This window comes from Blastomyces gilchristii (assembly GCF_000003855.2).
Source record: "Blastomyces gilchristii SLH14081 genomic scaffold supercont1.13, whole genome shotgun sequence".
Taxonomy (NCBI): domain Eukaryota; kingdom Fungi; phylum Ascomycota; class Eurotiomycetes; order Onygenales; family Ajellomycetaceae; genus Blastomyces; species Blastomyces gilchristii.
The window spans coordinates 1,608,679-1,626,045 of NW_003101670.1; the positions used below are offsets into that span (position 1 = coordinate 1,608,679).

At 48.1% G+C, this 17,367-nt stretch overlaps 7 protein-coding genes across 7 annotated transcripts; 5 read left to right on the forward strand and 2 right to left on the reverse strand.

Annotated features, from left to right (window-relative positions):
* Nucleotides 1-370: 370 nt before the first annotated feature.
* BDBG_06451 (mitochondrial-processing peptidase subunit beta) lies at nucleotides 371-2,630 on the forward strand. Its single transcript, XM_002623557.2, has 5 exons — nucleotides 371-611; nucleotides 664-789; nucleotides 857-934; nucleotides 1,014-1,708; nucleotides 1,781-2,630. The coding sequence occupies exons 1-5, from the start codon at nucleotides 462-464 to the stop codon at nucleotides 2,169-2,171; spliced, it is 1,440 nt and encodes a 479-aa protein (XP_002623603.1). The 5' UTR covers nucleotides 371-461; the 3' UTR covers nucleotides 2,172-2,630.
* A 4-nt stretch (nucleotides 2,631-2,634) lies between these two features.
* Nucleotides 2,635-5,257, forward strand: BDBG_06452 (oxidoreductase). Its single transcript, XM_031722611.1, has 3 exons — nucleotides 2,635-3,212; nucleotides 3,283-4,615; nucleotides 4,722-5,257. Exons 2-3 carry the CDS (start codon nucleotides 3,566-3,568, stop codon nucleotides 4,722-4,724), a joined length of 1,053 nt encoding a protein of 350 aa, XP_031579436.1. The 5' UTR covers nucleotides 2,635-3,212; nucleotides 3,283-3,565; the 3' UTR covers nucleotides 4,725-5,257.
* Nucleotides 5,258-5,484: 227 nt separating this feature from the next.
* On the forward strand, nucleotides 5,485-6,633 carry BDBG_06453 (succinate dehydrogenase (ubiquinone) membrane anchor subunit; the record flags this gene model as incomplete). The annotated part of the gene is made up of 5 exons (XM_002623559.2): nucleotides 5,485-5,725; nucleotides 5,870-5,887; nucleotides 6,076-6,142; nucleotides 6,255-6,374; nucleotides 6,468-6,633. 5 exons carry the CDS (start codon nucleotides 5,485-5,487, stop codon nucleotides 6,631-6,633), a joined length of 612 nt encoding a protein of 203 aa, XP_002623605.1.
* Nucleotides 6,424-8,486, reverse strand: BDBG_06454 (septum formation protein). Its single transcript, XM_002623560.2, has one exon. It carries the CDS (start codon nucleotides 8,039-8,041, stop codon nucleotides 7,193-7,195), a length of 849 nt encoding a protein of 282 aa, XP_002623606.1. The 5' UTR covers nucleotides 8,042-8,486; the 3' UTR covers nucleotides 6,424-7,192.
* A 25-nt stretch (nucleotides 8,487-8,511) lies between these two features.
* Nucleotides 8,512-10,385, reverse strand: BDBG_06455 (helix-loop-helix DNA-binding domain-containing protein). Its single transcript, XM_002623561.2, has one exon. It carries the CDS (start codon nucleotides 9,904-9,906, stop codon nucleotides 9,403-9,405), a length of 504 nt encoding a protein of 167 aa, XP_002623607.1. The 5' UTR covers nucleotides 9,907-10,385; the 3' UTR covers nucleotides 8,512-9,402.
* A 34-nt stretch (nucleotides 10,386-10,419) lies between these two features.
* Nucleotides 10,420-12,737, forward strand: BDBG_06456 (uncharacterized protein). The gene is made up of 2 exons (XM_002623562.2): nucleotides 10,420-10,825; nucleotides 10,930-12,737. The coding sequence occupies exons 1-2, from the start codon at nucleotides 10,705-10,707 to the stop codon at nucleotides 11,619-11,621; spliced, it is 813 nt and encodes a 270-aa protein (XP_002623608.1). The 5' UTR covers nucleotides 10,420-10,704; the 3' UTR covers nucleotides 11,622-12,737.
* Nucleotides 12,738-12,821: 84 nt separating this feature from the next.
* BDBG_06457 (uncharacterized protein) lies at nucleotides 12,822-17,295 on the forward strand (the record flags this gene model as incomplete). Its single annotated transcript, XM_031722612.1, has 4 exons — nucleotides 12,822-13,199; nucleotides 13,302-13,382; nucleotides 13,486-16,062; nucleotides 16,204-17,295. The coding sequence occupies 4 exons, from the start codon at nucleotides 12,822-12,824 to the stop codon at nucleotides 16,390-16,392; spliced, it is 3,225 nt and encodes a 1,074-aa protein (XP_031579437.1). The 3' UTR covers nucleotides 16,393-17,295.
* Nucleotides 17,296-17,367: the final 72 nt, after the last annotated feature.

Below are 17,367 nucleotides of genomic sequence, written 5' to 3' on the forward strand. Positions count from 1 at the left end.
AAGGGAAGAATCCAAATGAGGTTTCGGCAACTCCCAGCTAATCAATCAAAAATATTATGCCAAAGGGATCCATCATTTGCCACAGGACATTTGGCATGCCCGTACAGCGGCGATTGTGTCAGCTGCTGGGTTTTTAGATTTGCCTATTTAAGCAGCCAACCCCTAATTGTCACCATTAATAAAATTCGATCACCGCTGCTAGTAGGCCGCCTAATAGACTTCCGTATCTTTAACAAACAAAGACTGAGGAGAGGATAGGGAATGTCGGGACGGGACGACAACGAGCGAATGAGAAGCGAGCCAGATCACGGGTCATCAAGCGGTCATGTGACTTCGGAAGCTCTGCATAATTTGACTTTCCGAACATCAACTTCGTTCAACTCTCTAGGCTGAATATCCTATACATTGTCCACGCTCCCTAGTCCCGCACCGCTCTCTATTCTCCTTCTACTTCCTCTACCATGGCATCCCGGCGACTGGCTTTGCACTTTAACCAGGCTCTGCGTAGCCGCGCAGCCCTGAAAGCCGTTCAACCCGTAAAAAGAGGCTTCGCAACTCCTGTCACTCTTCCCGCCACAACCCAATCGACAACCCTCTCAAATGGCTTAACGGTGAGGCATTGGAATTGACTCAATGGAGATAAATCGATGCTAACCTGTGTAGATTGCCACTGAGTACTCGCCATGGGCCCAGACGTCGACCGTTGGCGTGTGGATTGATGCGGGAAGCAGGGCAGAAACCGATGCGACCAATGGAACCGCACATTTCCTCGAGCATCTTGCCTTCAAGGTCGGTCATGCCGCCGGGTTTAACGATCACCTTCTCTCCTGTGAACTTGTCGCTGATCGGTTTATAGGGCACCAACAAGCGATCGCAACATCAATTGGAACTTGAAATTGAAAACATGGGTGCACATCTCAATGCCTACACCTCGGTACGTGGCGTCATTTAATCATCAAACACTTCAATAAACGAAGCAACATAAATTGATGGCTCTATTGTTTCACTTACAGCGAGAAAACACTGTATACTACGCTAAATCCTTCAACGCCGACGTTCCCAAGACCGTCGATATCCTCTCTGATATCCTCCAAAACTCAAAACTAGAGCCTGCTGCAATTGAGAGGGAACGGGATGTCATCCTTCGGGAGCAAGAGGAGGTTGATAAACAACTTGAAGAGGTTGTATTTGACCATCTGCATGCGACCGCTTTCCAGAACCAGCCACTGGGACGAACTATCCTCGGCCCCAAGGAAAACATCCAAACCATCAAGCGGGAGAACTTGGTGGATTATATCAAAACCAACTACACGGCTGACCGCATGGTCCTTGTCGGTGCTGGTGGCATTCCCCACGACCAACTCGTAAAGCTGGCTGAGCAACAGTTTGGCTCCCTCCCTAGCCAACCCCCTAGCTCTGCTGCTTCTGCCATCGCCGCTGAGCAGAAGCGCACCCCCGACTTCATCGGTTCCGAAGTTCGCCTCCGTGATGACACTATCCCTACTGCCAACATTGCCCTGGCTGTTGAGGGAGTTAGCTGGAAGGACGACGATTACTTCACCGCTCTTATCACTCAGGCTATCGTTGGTAACTGGGACCGTGCCATGGGTAACTCCCCGTACCTTGGCAGCAAGCTCAGCCACTTTGTCGGCCATCATAACCTGGCCAACAGCTTCATGAGCTTCTCCACCAGCTACAGTGATACTGGGTAAGTTTCAGCCAATTCTGCTCTCTGTTTATCATTGCGTTTACCATGCCACTAATATTCCTCCCACTCTAGCCTGTGGGGTATCTACCTCGTCTCTGAGAACCTCACCCAACTCGATGATCTCGTCCACTTCGCCCTCCGCGAATGGTCTCGCTTGTCATTCAGCGTGACTGAAGCTGAAGTCGAGCGCGCCAAAGCCCAATTGAGGGCATCCATCCTCCTTTCTCTCGACGGCACCACTGCCATCGCCGAAGATATCGGCCGCCAGATCGTCACCAGCGGCCGCCGCCTTAGCCCGGAGGACGTTGAGCGTGCCATCTCCGGAATCACCGAGAAGGATGTCATGAGCTTTGCCCAGCGGAAACTGTGGGATAAAGACATTGCCATCAGTGCTGTTGGTAGCATTGAGGGTATGCTCGATTATCAACGTATCAGAGCAGACATGAGCCGGAACGTTTCATAGTTGTAAAAATAAGCAAAAGAAGAACAAATGAGAGAAGGAAGGCCCGAAGAACAGCTGCTCTCCGCAATTCCAGCGCTCAAACACTACCCACACACTAATCCCGTTGTCATTCTGGATGCTGTTTATTATTGATATTCCTTTACTTTTCTGCCTGTTGCTGCTGTGTGTTTGATGATTTTTAGATAGACTTAAGGGGTGGAAGGGTGGGGAAAGATGGATGAGAGAGATGTTGTCGTGTTTTCATTGTACAGTATGGACATACCTATCCACTGATATACTCAAAAGACCTGTTTCCTTTGTTCAATCTCACACATGTTCAATTATTTTCCGGCCGAAAATGCTTACTGGCGTAGGATACATCAATCTGTGTAAGAAACACCGTGAATTTAACAGCATCAAGGCCTCCATTTCCCGTAGCCCCTCCCATATTTGGTCCTAATGAGCAACGGACGCCGGTCACAACTGATATTTTAAGTAACACATTTAGGGCCGGATTTACCGTCGTCACTGACTTCGTGCGTAGCGTAGGCTACTTCTGTATTAAAATCAAAAATGACTATGGCGGACAAATTATCTAGCCGACTACCTACGAGCCTACGATAAGTTGCTATAAGTTGCTACTGAATTTCCCAATCAGGAAAAAAAAACATTCGGCCCGGAGTTAAAATATTTGCATTTAACTTTCGGACTCCGCTATTCTGCTGCAAGTTATCCTTCCAGTACTACAAGATCAACTTAACCCAGCCATTGATTATTAAACTGAGCCGCAACGCGCTGTAAGATAATAATATATACACAACCTTCATCAGCACGACGACAAGGGGTTACGAGGATATTTTTTGCGTATGAGTGGTTTCGTGCGAGTGGGCACGGCAAACCCACCGCCACAACTCAAACTTCTGGGAGATAGGCCGAGGCAACACTGCTGCAGAAGCGGGATATGTGGGTTGAGCAGCAACACATCCTGATGTCATCGAGTTCTTTGGCAATCCACGGGTGGCCATTTGGAGAGCATGGCATAGAGATATATATTGTTGATTTGTAAGTCAAATAATTTATGTTCTCATGTTGCCATTTTCCAAGATAAACCTAAGCTGAGAAGGTAAAAAAGAGAGACAACGAACCTTTTATCTCTGTTGTTGGTACAGTTAAAATATTGGTCTTTTCTGAGGACTTACCCACCCATGTACGTGTGGAAAACATATTTTGCAAAATTCCAAGTATAAAAGGAACCAAATCTCCCATCAATTGAGTTCAGACTCTTCACATAAATACCCCTCTTCATCCCACCTAAAAATCGCTTTCCATCTACCACAGATAGCTCCTCTAGTACTTAGGAACACAACGCTCTCACATTCATAATTCCCCACCAAACACAAACAAAAGCATACAACATGGCTCCCCAAAACAAAGCCCTCTGCTTCTCCAAAGTCCCAACCGAATACCCTGTGCCGGGCGAGCACCTAACCATCCAAACGGTCACAACCGACCCCTCCGCCCCCGCCCCAGAAAATGGCATCACCGTTCAATCTCTCTACACCAGTTTCGACCCTTACATGCGTGGCCGTATGCGTGATCCTGGCACCAAATCATACTCTCCAGCCTTCGACTTAGGAAAGCCTATATACAGCCGCTCCATCGCTAAGGTTCTCGCGTCCAACGACAGCAAGTACAAGCCAGGCGACCTCGTCGTCGGTTTCCTGCCCGTACAGGAATACGTCGCCCTGCCCCCCGCGGCCCTGGCAACCGTACAGCCGCTCGACAACCCCCTAGGCCTCGAGGATATCCGCGTCTTCCTAGGCCCGCTCGGGATGCCCGGACTGACGGCGTACTCATCTCTCATGGAAATCGGCAAGCCGGTCAAGGGCGAGACGATCTTCATCTCCGCCGCGTCGGGTGCGGTGGGACAGGTCGTGGGCCAGTTGGCGAAGCACCTGGGTCTGAAGGTGATTGGCAGCGTTGGCTCAGATGCCAAGTTGGATTATATCCTGAAGGAACTGGGCTTTGACGGTGGCTTCAACTACAAGAAGGAGAAGCCGTGCGATGCTCTGGCGCGACTTGCGCCGGAGGGGATCGATATTTACTACGAGAACGTGGGCGGGGAGCATCTCGAGGCAGCGATCGATGCGATGAAGGATTTCGGCCGTATTGTTGCCTGTGGCATGATTTCGCAGTACAACCTGAAGCCACAGGACAGGTACGGGGTTAAGAATATCTTTATGGTTGTTTCGAAGAGGATTACTATGCGTGGGTTTATTGTTGGAGATAAAGGGATGGGTGATAAGTGGGCGAAGGAGCATATGGAGACAGTCTCGCGGTGGATTAAGGAGGGCTCGTTCAAGCCCGTCATTGCCGAGACGGTGGGCATTGATAACGCAGCGGCGGGCCTGGCGGGCATCTTCCGTGGGGAGAACTTTGGAAAGGCCGTCTTGAAGTTCCAGAAGGTTTGTTGAGATCCTTATTCTCTTTTGTGTTCAGCGCTCGTGTTCCCATTTCTAGCAATACCTGGATTTCATGGATTGTCAATATCTAACCTGCTCTTTTTGATAGTGATCATTAGACCTTTTCGGAAGCCAAGATTTAAGTAGATGATTGTCAATCGGAGGCATTGTTTCAGAGTAATGTTATTTTATTGCTCCCAGCTGGCGAAAAATGACCGGCGTGGTTGGCTGCATGCAGGATGAAAATCCATTTTGAAGATCTTAACTTAAAGCATCATAACTAGTTGGCTTAATTAATAATGATTCTCATTCGTTGCATATCAACCAAATGTATAGTACTGTACAAGCATTGTCCAAATAATGGGCGTTGTTTATGGAGTAGAGCTGCTCATGACTCATGAGAGGGTAGACAAAGCCATAGTTACTAGCAAATTCGGAATTTCTTTCGGGCAATAGGGATGAGAAACCCACTTAAATTCTGTCATTTCCGCCTCTTCCCACCCATATCAATCCACAAAACAACCTCTCTCTCTCCAACTCCCCGTTGACTTGGTAATACGTATGTAAGTAACTCGGCTCAGCTTAGTTCTGCCCTTGATCATATCTTACTTGTAGCCTCCCAGCGCTAAGCCTCTTTTGTCGCCTCCAATCCCGGATTATCTTGGCTCCGAAGCCCAGCTGCCGACCAATCACATACCGCCCATTCCGCTGACTGATCCAGCTAACCGACCCGAGGAAATCCAATCCCGAGAACAACCTCAACCCATCCAATAGATACCTGATCCCTCGCTTCTGAACCCAGAACGCATCCCAATTTGCCCAGTCAATTGCAGAGGACAGAGAAGACCTTTTTAAAGGCCAGGATATCCGCAATGACATCGATCGTGCGCCCCTCAGCCTTTCTGCTGAGAAGAAGTTGTCTTGCCCTCTCCAATCCCGCGCGAAATGCTGCTTTCTATTCCACATCTCGGGCGGCCTCCTCGACTACTTCTCCTCTGGCAATCGCCTCGACACTGAAACCTGGTCTCTTCCAGACGAAACAAAGGGATGTTGCAGTTAATGTTGCTGGCTTCCATGCGACCAGCCGGAGGGATCTCCTGCCACCCCCACCTCGTGAGTGATCCAAGCTCCTGCTTCTTTCTTCTTCGATGGGTTGCGGGAGGTGGTTGAAAGAAGAATGGCTGGATAGATCGTGTGTTAAACTGGGTTGATTGATGATAGTCGGCTAATTTGATTGTGATATTTGTCCAATTGTAGAAACTATTCAGGGAACAAGTACGTTATTTGTCCTCATTCGATTTACCTTGCCCGGATGCCCACGGTTGCGGTTGCGGTTTCAGACGAGTGATACCACAATTCCACAAAAAATATATATCACTACCTTAGCAACCAACGACGAATCGTTTCCCACGGGCGTCACAAAATCCTTGCCCTGTATACTGATTGCCATGGTACTCATTTAGTGAACGATCCCGCTCCCCTTCCTCCTACTTCTCCTTCCCACGGCAGCTACCACTGGACTTTTGAAAGGTGCGCTTTTTTCCCCGAAAAGAGGAATTGAAAATAGGATAGTCAATGGCATGATGTGATGGAAATATTCGACCAAAAGCCGGCCATCTGGCTAATTTGAACGTTTCAATAGAGCTATCGCTGTCGCCCTTATCCCGTTGACGATTGCCCCCTTTGCTGGTGGATCTCTTAACCCGGTCATGGATGCAGTGTTTTGCGGTACCATCTTGATGCATTCACACATTGGTTTCCAGTACGTAGTATCTTCGCCCGTGTCTAGGTTCGGATTCAAAAAAACCATTTTCAATTCTAACGTAATGATGTTTTTTTCTTCATTGGAATACAGGTCTTGCATCATCGATTATATCCCCGGGAGACGTTTTCCCAAAGCCAAGAAGGCGTTCGACTGGCTTCTTCGCGTAATGACCCTGACAGTTGCAGTTGGGTTGTATGAGTTCGAGACGAATGATGTTGGCGTGACTGAAGCCATCAAGCGAATCTGGAAAGCGTGATCTGTTTTCTCTTATTTAGTCTTTTCGTTTGTCCTTTTCGATATATTGATTTGTTCCTTTTTTGATTTTAGGGGTATTGTTTTTGATGATGTCTTCTCAAGCTTTCCAAGTCAGCCCTTCTACTGCCCCTTTTCTCTTTTCTCCTTCCCGCATCTTTTCATTTCACGTACATTATTTCTTCCCCTAGATTCCAGCCTCACTCTGATACTGTAAAAATTCCTTTATTTCTGTCTCTATATAAGGACGTCAAAATATCATGTCTATCTGTTGGCCGGCCGGGCTCATAACCTGTAGGCTACTGGGGCAAAAGAGCTCAGTCACCACCAGCGCACTGCTGGTAGAAGGGCCGATCAACCCGGGACCCCCAACACTATCTGTCTGTACCCTATCCATATTGCTAAGCGTACGATCTTGCCGAATGGAACTAAAATAAAATAACCCCATCCATACATACCCCAAGCGCCATTGCTCCGCTAGTATCAAACGAGGCATACCACGTACAATTGAAAGGGACATAAAATAAATAACTATAAGGCATCACCTTCTAACAAGTACCCACTTACTCCAACTCCTCCTCCTGCCCCATCTCCTCCGCCTCCCCACCAAGCAGCTCCTCATCATCCGCAACCGCCACAACCTTCTCAATCAACTTCAACGTAGCCCGCAACGGCAACCCAATCACATTATCATAACTCCCTTCAATCCTCTCCACCAGAATCGACCCGAGCCCCTGCATCCCATACCCACCCGCCTTATCCACCCCTTCCCGCGTCCGCACATACGCCAAGATCAACTCATCCGTAATCGTCGGATCGAACCGCACAACCGACGCCTCCACAGTCGACTCCAGCGCATACCCGGGATCGCGCGCGCTCTTCAACGGCACCATCGCCGTCATGGCCGTGTAGACCGTGTGGTCGCCCGCGTCGCGTAGCGACTTCAGCATGGCTATATGCTGGGCCTCGGAGCGTGGTTTTTCCAAGATCTGCGCGCCGCCGGAAGCTGTGGGGTCGACGACGATGGTGTCCGCGGCGAGGATCAGGGCCGGCTCGCCCTTTTCCTCATTGTCGATTTCCTGTCTGTAGACCGCCTGCGCCTTCCTGATTGCTGTTTCTAGGCAGTATTCGAGCGGGGAGAGGGTGGCTTTGGGCAGGTCTTCGGCAAAGCTGGAGGGGATTATTTCGACGTTGGGCAGGCCAAGGTAGGAGAGGATTTGGCGGCGGCGGGGGGAGCTGGAGGCTAGGATTACGCGTTTGGATCGCAGGTCGATTAGGGTTGGGAGGGCGAGGGCGGGGGGTCGTGGGAGAGTCAGCGGGGTGCGTCCACTGCCTTTGCCTGCACCGGCGCTGGCGTCGGAGTATGAGGGCGGTGGGCCTGAGGGTTGTCTTTCAGATGTGGAGTCGGTCATTTTTTTATATTTTAAAAGAAGAAAACCTGGGAGTATCCTTCTGTTCGTTTTTTTTTTTTTTTCCGGCTGAATCGATGGGTGTTGGACCGCTTTGCGGGGTGATCTGCGGGTGGTGGGGTGGTGGGGTGGGGGGAGGTGATGGAACGGTGTGGATGTTTGGCCAGATAACCAAGGAAGGGCGGATGGGGAGAGAGTGGATTTTCTTCTCGGAGGTTTTTCCCGTTTATATTCTCTAATTGATATCTGGTTACCAATTGTTTGTGAGCAGATGTTCCAAGTTGAGGTGTTTGGCCTTGTGTGATAAAGGGCGGAAACAATTCTTTAGCAGCAAAAATACGACGAGGATTGATTGGCAAGAGCATCCCCTGTCAAAAACAAGGTTGCTTTGCACAAAAGTGTTTATCTTAAAACGTTTTAAAAATATCTACAGTGCATTGATGTCAACGGGAACCTGGTAGGATGGTGTCAAAAGAATGATCTAGGGACCAAATTAAATTCATAATTAGGGGAGAGAAAATATATTTATATATTTATATAGAACTGAGGAGTATATATATAGAATCAATGTCTGAGACGAAAAGCAAAACAAGAATCCATGCACTACGAATAGCGGATTCTGGGGTATGTAGGGTTACTAGAACCAAAATGAACAAAGGGCAAGTAAATACTATATAGTTACAAGCATGCGCAAGAACCACAACGAACGAAAAAGAGAAAACGTGTGATAATACAAAAACTCCATGCGCGAGCCCAAACAGCGAAAAGGGAGAAAAAACGACGACCACCTTCTCTCTCACGCGAGAAAATAGAACAAATGCCTTCGAATCGTTTTAGTAGACCCTCACCCACCCCGCTCTTGGGCCAGGTGATTCCATCCTAACCTGCCCCTGAATCGTGGAGTATCATTCCCTGGCCGATCTTCTCGATTGCTAGAATGGTGTGCGCTCCCCGTCTAAATATATAGACCAAGTTGGGATGAATCGGGACACCCATTCATTTTCTAGTCTGTCTCGGACATGATGGGAAAAATTGTTGAAACTTGGCGAAACAGCTCGGTTTCTCCTGTGCTTTTCCCCCCTCTCTATTTTTGCGTATGGATATGCTTATCCCGAGGTCATCATGTTCTCATGCGCCAGTAAAAATATGTCCCAGTCCGAAAAACGGTCCGCTCCTACAACTCCCCGATTCCCAGCCTCCATCCCGGAACAATGGCTGGCTATACATCGCGCCAATATCTGAGGCGAGGAAAAAGTCGTTCGTGGCGGGGAAAGTAACATAGAAAGTTAAAAAAAAAAAAAAAAAACACGTAGGTAGTATGGAGAGCAGGTATCAAAGCGTTCGATCCTGTTCGTTCCGATATTCTATCGTCGCAGAGCATCTTCAGGAGAACCGCCTCTCTTCTCAATTTCCTCCACCAGCTCTTTCCGCTCCTGCAACTTCATCTGCATGAAGTCCACAGTCTTGCGCAGGACCACGCCCTCACTGCGGCCCTGGCCCTCGAGCCCCGGAACAAGTTCAGTCAGCCTGTCGAACCCTTCACGAATGGCGGCGCGCCGCTTCTGCTCAGACGCGATGTGGTTATTCTTCTTTTCCTGCTCTGTAAGGCGTGGTTTTTCTTTGTCTGTAGTCCGTGAGGTTAGGCGGGAGTTTGGCTGAGGCGATGCGGACGATGTCATAGACACGGAGGCAGGGCCTTGGTTCCGGGCTCCCGTGGCTGGTGTCTGGATGACTGTGAAGTTGGAGTGGTCGGAAGGGGAGAGGGAAGGATTGGAGGGAGACATAGATGCTGAGGGGGAGATGGGAGATGGGGAGGGAGAGGCGGACGAAGACGACGAGGACGCCTGGCCACGGAGAGCTGAGAGCATAACCTGATTGTCGTGGGGGAGGGATTGGAGGGGGGTTTAAATAGGTTTAAAATGTGAGTATATTTAGCTGAGGATTGGATATCCATGCGAATGCTACCATCAATGAATGGCGGGATTGGGTGGATTGGAGGGATGAGTGACGAGAATGAGCGGACAAGGATTGAAATATCAAGGCAAGCAAGACAGGCACGATAAGGGAATGATGGCTAGATTGCGCTTAGAGTTGTTAGGTCGAGTTAAATAGTCCTCCATGGATGCGTGTACAGTTAGCTATTTCCTCCGTGCTGGTGGCATGTAGAAGTCGGCGAATATAAACAATATCTTACTTGATGCTCTCGGTATCTTTCCTCGGATGCGCCAACAAGTTGCAGGGAAAGGGAACGGGGATTCGAGATGCGGGGCAAAGCCGCTCCTTTAAAAAGACGACGCTAGTGAAATAGGGTTTTTAGCCTCTTCTGCTGCGGCTCTCTCAGTTCCAGCCCCGAATCATGGTCGACAGCCGATGTTGACGTAGATCACTCCAACTCGCACCCGCGCAACCATGGGACTATTGCACAATTTGCTGCAAGACATGGAGATGCAGATGGAAGATGGCCAACTTCTTCATATTTGCTGTCTTTTAAACCCTAAGAATTCGCTCTTGGAATATCACACTGTTCTGGGGGCTGAGTTAACACACATTACTGTTGTCCTCCACGCCGTCTTTGACATCGACTCCCTATATCCCGAGACTTTTCTTCTTGCTTCTCTGGAACAGGCTTCCTCCCGATAGAGGATATCGTACTAACACTATCCAACATGGATCGGGACCGGACACTTCGGGGATCCTGCTCCTGCGGCCGCATTCAATATGCCATTCTTATCCCTCGCAACGCCGTCACGCACGCTGAGGTCTATTTTGATACAAGCAGTGACCGCCGTATGTTAAATCCCATTAACCCTCCCTGTTCCGAACAAAGGATCGCAACAAGATCCCGACATAAGCACACTAACCGACGACTGCATGTGGGGATTTATTACCAGGGAGAAACCAAGCAGCCCCATTAACGGCATGGCTCCGCGTACCCCTGGATTGGTACCAGTCGACCACAACATCCTATTTCCCAGATGAAACACACAGCGCTATCCGCCGCACCTTTATCCCGCCTAACGCACCGCATTCCCAGCGCAATTTCTGTGGCTTCTGCGGCACCCCTATGTCATACTGGAGCGAAAACCCGCCCGAGGAAGCTGAGTTTATCTCGGTGACCATAGGCAGTTTGTTCAGCGAGGACCAGGGCGCGCTAGAGGATTTGGATCTTCTGCCTTCAGATGTTGATACGGATGTGGAAGTTGCCAGCGGCCGCGCCACTCCCACCACCTCTACTGGTCCACCGGTTCCCTCCGCTGTTACATCTGCGTCCACCCAACTGGGCCCGAGATTCATAGAACCACGAGTGTCGGTCAAGCATCGGTTTGGTATCGTCAATGGCATTCCATGGTTTGAGGAAATGATGCAAGGGAGCCGGCTAGGCAGGGTTGGGAGGAGAAGACGCGGGGTGGGTATCAGTGCGGATCGATCGACGAGAGTGGAATGGGAGGTGAGCGAGTGGCATGATGATGGTTTAGGTCCCGTCGTGGAAGACCTTACCCCTGGCTCTGGCTCTGCTTCTGACGTCTACACGCCATCACGAGCGTCCAAAAGGAAAACTCCTGAGGTGGATGGTGGTGAGTGAGTGAGTGAATTAATGAATGGGACGGGGCGATGAAACTCATTGCATGAGGTGGAGACATTCCTGCTTTTGATTGTTTAACTTTTAGGTGGTTGGCTTCGTTGGCTTTGGGACACCCGTCCTATCTTCCTTGGGGCAATCCTTGGACGTTACAGGTACCTGTTCTGTTCTATATACTGCTGCTCCTGATAATGAACTTCATTATCGCCTGCTCTGCCACTACACTCATTCACAAGATGGTTCTCCATGCCATACTATAAGAACATACCCATTTTTTGGGCTATTTTACGTGCCATTCTTGCGGAAAGATAAATATTGCACATAGCATGGACACAAAAACATACGGCTATATGTTTACTCTTCAACTACGTTCCGATCTCCTGTTACTGGATTTCGTCCACCGTTGAACCGGCATTCCCAAAAATTCCCTTCTATATTGCCATTGAAGTCTAGTATAAATGATGCTTCATGTCCTTATCCCCCATCTTTAATGACAGTGCCCTCAGTTACCACTAGCCTAGAAGCTTGACCCCAACTCCTAGCGCTGAGGGGGATCATATTCATGTTGTCTACATTGGTTTGACATGCATTCTATCTTGCCATTGTCATTATATCAGCGCCCATACCACTGCAAGGTTGCTAGACTTGACATTGTGACCATATATATTTCCTGGATATTCAACAAAGGCCATTAATAACATTCCCTTGGTTCTTGTTTGTTATGGATGCTGTTTGATGAGCTGTTGAACTGCAATGTTTTGAGCATTGATAGAGAAAGATATTTTCTAGTTATTACCATCTTACTATTTCTTAACATTTTTGTTAATCTTTTCTTAACTACATATATCTTAACCTTTTTAATTTCTCTTTATGTTTTGTAGGGAGAATGTTTCTCAGAGCTCTGACATAGTTTCTCTCCACACTCTATGAGTGTTCACATCAGATACTCCTATAACATCACAACTTTCTCATTTGGTTTAGTCATGCTTCATGAGACAATGCTCTTAAACTGAGTCTCTCTGAAGACTCACATCATACAAATTTTCACACAATTTCTCCTTCTTCTTCTCCTCTTCTTCTGTTTCTTCTTGTTCTTATTTTCCCCATATTCTCCTTCTTTTGTAACCTTCTCCTAATAATCGTCATCCCAACTGTTTATCACGTCTGTAAAGTGTGAAAACTCAAACACCAGCAAGACAAACCATGGTGACACCATCACACTTCCCCCTTGCAAAACGCTCCCTCGACAGCCTTGGGCTGCGAAGACGATATGAGTCTCCTCCACGGCAGTTCTTTCGCCCTGAACTTCGAGCTAGAGCTTCAAGTAGCTCAGCGCTGGCCCAACGCGCTGGCTCTATGAGGTTTGCAACGGCAGTACCGGAATCCTACATCAAGATGACTAGAAAGCCACCTAAGAAACGCAACAATAGGAAGAAGAATAACAAAAAGAAGCAGAAGGGTGGGCGCTCTAAGAACGCGGCAATCGAGGATCTACCGTTGTCGAAACGCTGGGCTTTAGCTGCGGCGAATGCGTTTCGTCCGTCAAGCAAGAGTGATGCAAAGCAGATTCAGTCTAGAAAGGTATGTCCGTGTTTCGAGTGTTGAATAGTTATCTTTTCGGTGTAAAAACGGTTTATGAAGATTACGAAACATATGTTAACGTTCGTTGATTTGGAAAAACAGCTTCGCCGTGTTGTAAAAAGAGCTGATCTATCGCCCAAAATTTCTCGTCCAGTTCCAGCACAGGCATTTGCTACCCCTCCGGTATGTCTTCAAAATTTCGATGTCTGTGTTGTTTTTACTTTTACTATTCTTTTCTTATTTTGCCAGATTTGTTTTCTCTTCTTAATTTCTAACAGTTATTTAGAAGAGAAAGTCGAGTCTGCACGCGGGCGCGAAGACGCGTGCTGCCTCGACTGGCAACAATGACCCCCTTATTGAAAAACCTCTTCCAAGCACTCCAGGGCCAAAAGTTCTAGATATCCCAGACATCGAAGAGGAGCGTCCACGTAGTTCGAAGAGTACCATTGGGGCAGAAGACACTCCTGTTCGTCAAAATAAAGTGGGAAGACCTGAAGCGTCAGAGAGGTGGCCGGTTTTATCCCCATGGAAACCACCTCACTCGTGGGAGTCCAATTATTGTCGCGTTGAAGAGAGAAAGGAATCTCAACAGCCTTCCTCACAACCCAACGATGGTGTAGCACCTTCGACACCAACGGAAGTTCCTCCCCCTCTGCCGCCATCAAAGCCATCGACTCCCCCAAGGGGTACTACTCTACGGCATAGTCGTCTGCGAATCGCGTCAAACTGGGCTGCCAACAATTCTCATCTCGATACTATTTATCAAGCAGTGGAGCCAAATGATCCAGTGGAGATGGCGTCTCAAAACGAGCATTCAGAACTTTTACCAAACATGATCCCGTCAGGAAACAATAAGGCAGTAACACAACCACTGGAGGTAAACAGTGAATCGAACCGCGTAAACCAAGCTGTGGGGAACAATGATAATACCACCTTTAAACCCAATCCATTTCGGAACCGTTATCGAACTGTCTCGTCGCCCCAACATTCTTCACAACAGCAGCCGCAGAGTGACTTACGGGAATTTTCTTTCGAATTCAGCACCGATTGCCAGAATCCCGGGCCCACCAATAATCAGAAACAGGCAGGTGCTCATATGATGGATGACAAGGAAGTGTCGAATAGTTACACCACTCCTCGCAACGAAAATGCAGCGTCGAAAATTCCCCGTGCCTCGCCAAAGGTATTGACTCCTCCTTCTACTGGTGAAGTTAACAGATTGAAGAAAATTGCATCTCCCCGCCGACGCAGTTCTATCCCTATCCCAAGTCGGATGGTACATGGACGGGACAAGGTTGATGTTAGCGCGCTACATGCTAGTCCTCCATTAAAAACTACTCGCAACTCTAGTTCCGCTTACACCAGTACAATCTACGAAGACGAAACTCCTGGAGGACAAAAAGAATTGGGGTCTCAGAAAACTATTGATAGTATTGATCCCAACGACACAGGCCACATGGGACTGCATGGGAATGATTCTACCCCTCCAACGAGCCTGCCCGAGGGGTACAGATCAAAAGAGTTGGCTGCAGCAGGTCGTTCTGGCCCTCAGCTCCGCATCTCCCCAGAGGCAGACAAAGTTATTATGGGGAATATGACTGACGCACTTGAAGACTCGTCCCAAAAATCTACTAGAAATCGCGCCAACCGCCACTCAAGCTCGAAGAGACTCTCGGGGGATAGTATTTTTGGCAGCTTCACCCCCAAGTATCTCATGCATTCGCAGTCTAACAGCTCCTTGAATCCTTCCACTTCTTCACCTATGGAGGGCAAGGTAGCAGTTGCAAGAGACAAGAAACTCAAGAAGGCTAGAAGCACAGACGCTACCTACGCCAAGATGCCAAAGAACGAACACATGAAGAAGTTCGGCACAAATCCTTTCTACGATGATGGGATTGCAGGACGCGTGCCATTACCTGGAATGTTCAACGAGAGATACCCATTCTTGAATAGTAGCAGCCCGGACCCACCCCGTTATTCAGAAGCAGATGCGACCAGCCAGGGTTACAAGGCGCTGCCATCGTCCCCGCTTGCTGAGAGCACAACCCTCATCGACGACAATGATGTCGTATATTCCCAGCCTGGATCTCATCAGAAGTATGTAGTCCCGAGCCCCCTGGACTCCCATACCTCTGCGGACCAATTCCACAATAAAAAAGAGAATGAACCCTTCAGCGAACGTGACGCTTCCTCTACTTCCCGCCACCGCAGTGCTTCGCAGCGTTTACTTCATCGTTCATCTCGCCATTGCATGTCTGAACATGGAAGCCACGGTAAATCGAAATTGAACAATGTAGCTACCTCGAACCCTTCTACCGAGTTAGTACAAAGGGATACATTTGAGATTCCCCGTAGGAAGCATCGAGAGAGCTCAGCAAAGCACCGCTCCGCTTCGACAAGCCTCGACTACCCCAAGGCTAAGGAGTCTTCTACAAGGGCTGGTGGCGTGTTGTCTAACTTCCGTGGTCTCTTCACGAAACAGAAGAACGACTCGATCACCGCAAGTGCAAATTCAGGAGCAGGTGCATCCAGTTCAACCACTGCCAAGCGCAAGGATCTCGAGCGCGTCAAAGCTGCGAATAGCGGGAAATTGAGTACCGGAAGCCCCATGGAGCGCTCTTTCAGCCGTCGTGCCCGGGGGATCTCCCGTGCCGACAAACGTGGCGAGGACAACCGGGGCACCTCTTCTCGTGACAGTAATGTGGATCAGTCCCGCCCAGCATCTGATGCCCTTACGGTCACCTCGCAGATGGCGGACTCACCGGCGCTCTCTGGGATTAGTAATGTTAGTGCTCTGTGTATGAATGTACTGAATTCAGCTCGTGATGAACCAAATGGCGCCAAAAAAGAGAAGTTTCTCCAGGTACGGATCCACACCAGTCTTCTCCTTCATCACTTTGTTCTTCAGCAACCCACTGTTCTTTCCTTCTTTTCTCTCTTTGTCTTTTAACTCCCTTAAACTCCCAATTTTAAGGAAAACTAACCACTTGGTGAAAACATGTAGCTTGGCAAAATTCTCGTTGAGGTTGTTAACCACTCGAATGATGCTGAACGTGCCATGTTGGCTGCTGTACAGGCTGCAAAGGAGTCTGAAATCGCCTGCGCTCTCGCCAAGGAAAATGCCTTGAGAATTGCCCAAGTTGCTCAAGACTGGATTAACTGCAGTAATAGCGATAACACAAGCCTACGCTAAGTCACATTCGCAATTTTTCTGCGTGTGTGTTTCGAGGCCAGCCTTTTGATCGTTATTCTTCTGCCATTGTCCAAGCCTGCTGAGTGCCCGAGAGCTATCAGGAGCTAGCAAGTTCTCATGGGAGCATATGACCTGTACAAAATATTGATGTGATGAAGTTATTACTTCTCTAGTTCTCATTGTCTGATTCTTATTTTTCCTGTGTGTGATCAAATGTCTTGACAATGCTAAGTTTACTTTTTTTTTCTTCTTTTTTTATTTTTTTTCTTTTTTGTCACAGGACTGATGCTGTTATCAATTTTCCCTTTCATTTTTTTCGTCTCTACATTTTCGTCTCGACCTCTGGCCCCATCTTTCCCCATTCTTCTCATTTCTATGTTTTGATCTCCTCCAATTAACACGACAAGAACCAAGATAATTTACTGTTCTCAGATAAGATAGAATAGAAAAGTATCTTGCTTATTACTGCCTTTTTTCATTGTTCAATTTTGTCATATATTTTCCTTAATGGGCCGGAGCCACTGAGGCATGGATCATGCCATCCTGCATTGTACTCCTGTCTGCTGAGTTCTTCAGTTATGCAGTTCCCCATCAGATATCTGGCATTTGAGTTCTGATATGATCTTCATCTGGCAAATCTCATATCATCTACCTTCAGATATTTGGGTAGCGAGTTTGCCTAGTCTACTACAGTGGACTCGCCAAAATACATCCTCTTTTCTATCAAGGGGATTTTTTTCTGTGGTTTTACTTTCACGCTAAATAACTAAATATCGCGACGATGCCCCGTTCATCTGCTACGGCTTTTGCCTATGATTTCTGATTCTCAAGCCCGCTCAACATGAATGCGATGCTAGCTCGAAAGTGATCGCTAGCCAAGTTCAATGAAATACGATTTTTTTCTTGTTCTATATTATCAAAGGTTCTTTTTGAAAAGAATTTAATGTATAATTTTTGCAGGTTTTCAACGCTTCA

Bases quoted from the DNA above. Each gene is read 5' to 3' on its own strand.
- BDBG_06455 (XM_002623561.2), bottom strand. From the start codon at position 9,906: ATGCTCTCAGCTCTCCGTGGCCAGGCGTCCTCGTCGTCTTCGTCCGCC.
- BDBG_06456 (XM_002623562.2), top strand. From the start codon at position 10,705: ATGGATCGGGACCGGACACTTCGGGGATCCTGCTCCTGCGGCCGCATT. The intron at 10,826-10,929 runs GTATGTTAAATC...ATTTATTACCAG, and splicing joins TGATACAAGCAGTGACCGCC to GGAGAAACCAAGCAGCCCCA.
- BDBG_06452 (XM_031722611.1), top strand. From the start codon at position 3,566: ATGGCTCCCCAAAACAAAGCCCTCTGCTTCTCCAAAGTCCCAACCGAA.
- BDBG_06451 (XM_002623557.2), top strand. From the start codon at position 462: ATGGCATCCCGGCGACTGGCTTTGCACTTTAACCAGGCTCTGCGTAGC. The intron at 790-856 runs GTCGGTCATGCC...ATCGGTTTATAG, and splicing joins TCGAGCATCTTGCCTTCAAG to GGCACCAACAAGCGATCGCA. The intron at 1,709-1,780 runs GTAAGTTTCAGC...CTCCCACTCTAG, and splicing joins ACCAGCTACAGTGATACTGG to CCTGTGGGGTATCTACCTCG.
- BDBG_06454 (XM_002623560.2), bottom strand. From the start codon at position 8,041: ATGACCGACTCCACATCTGAAAGACAACCCTCAGGCCCACCGCCCTCA.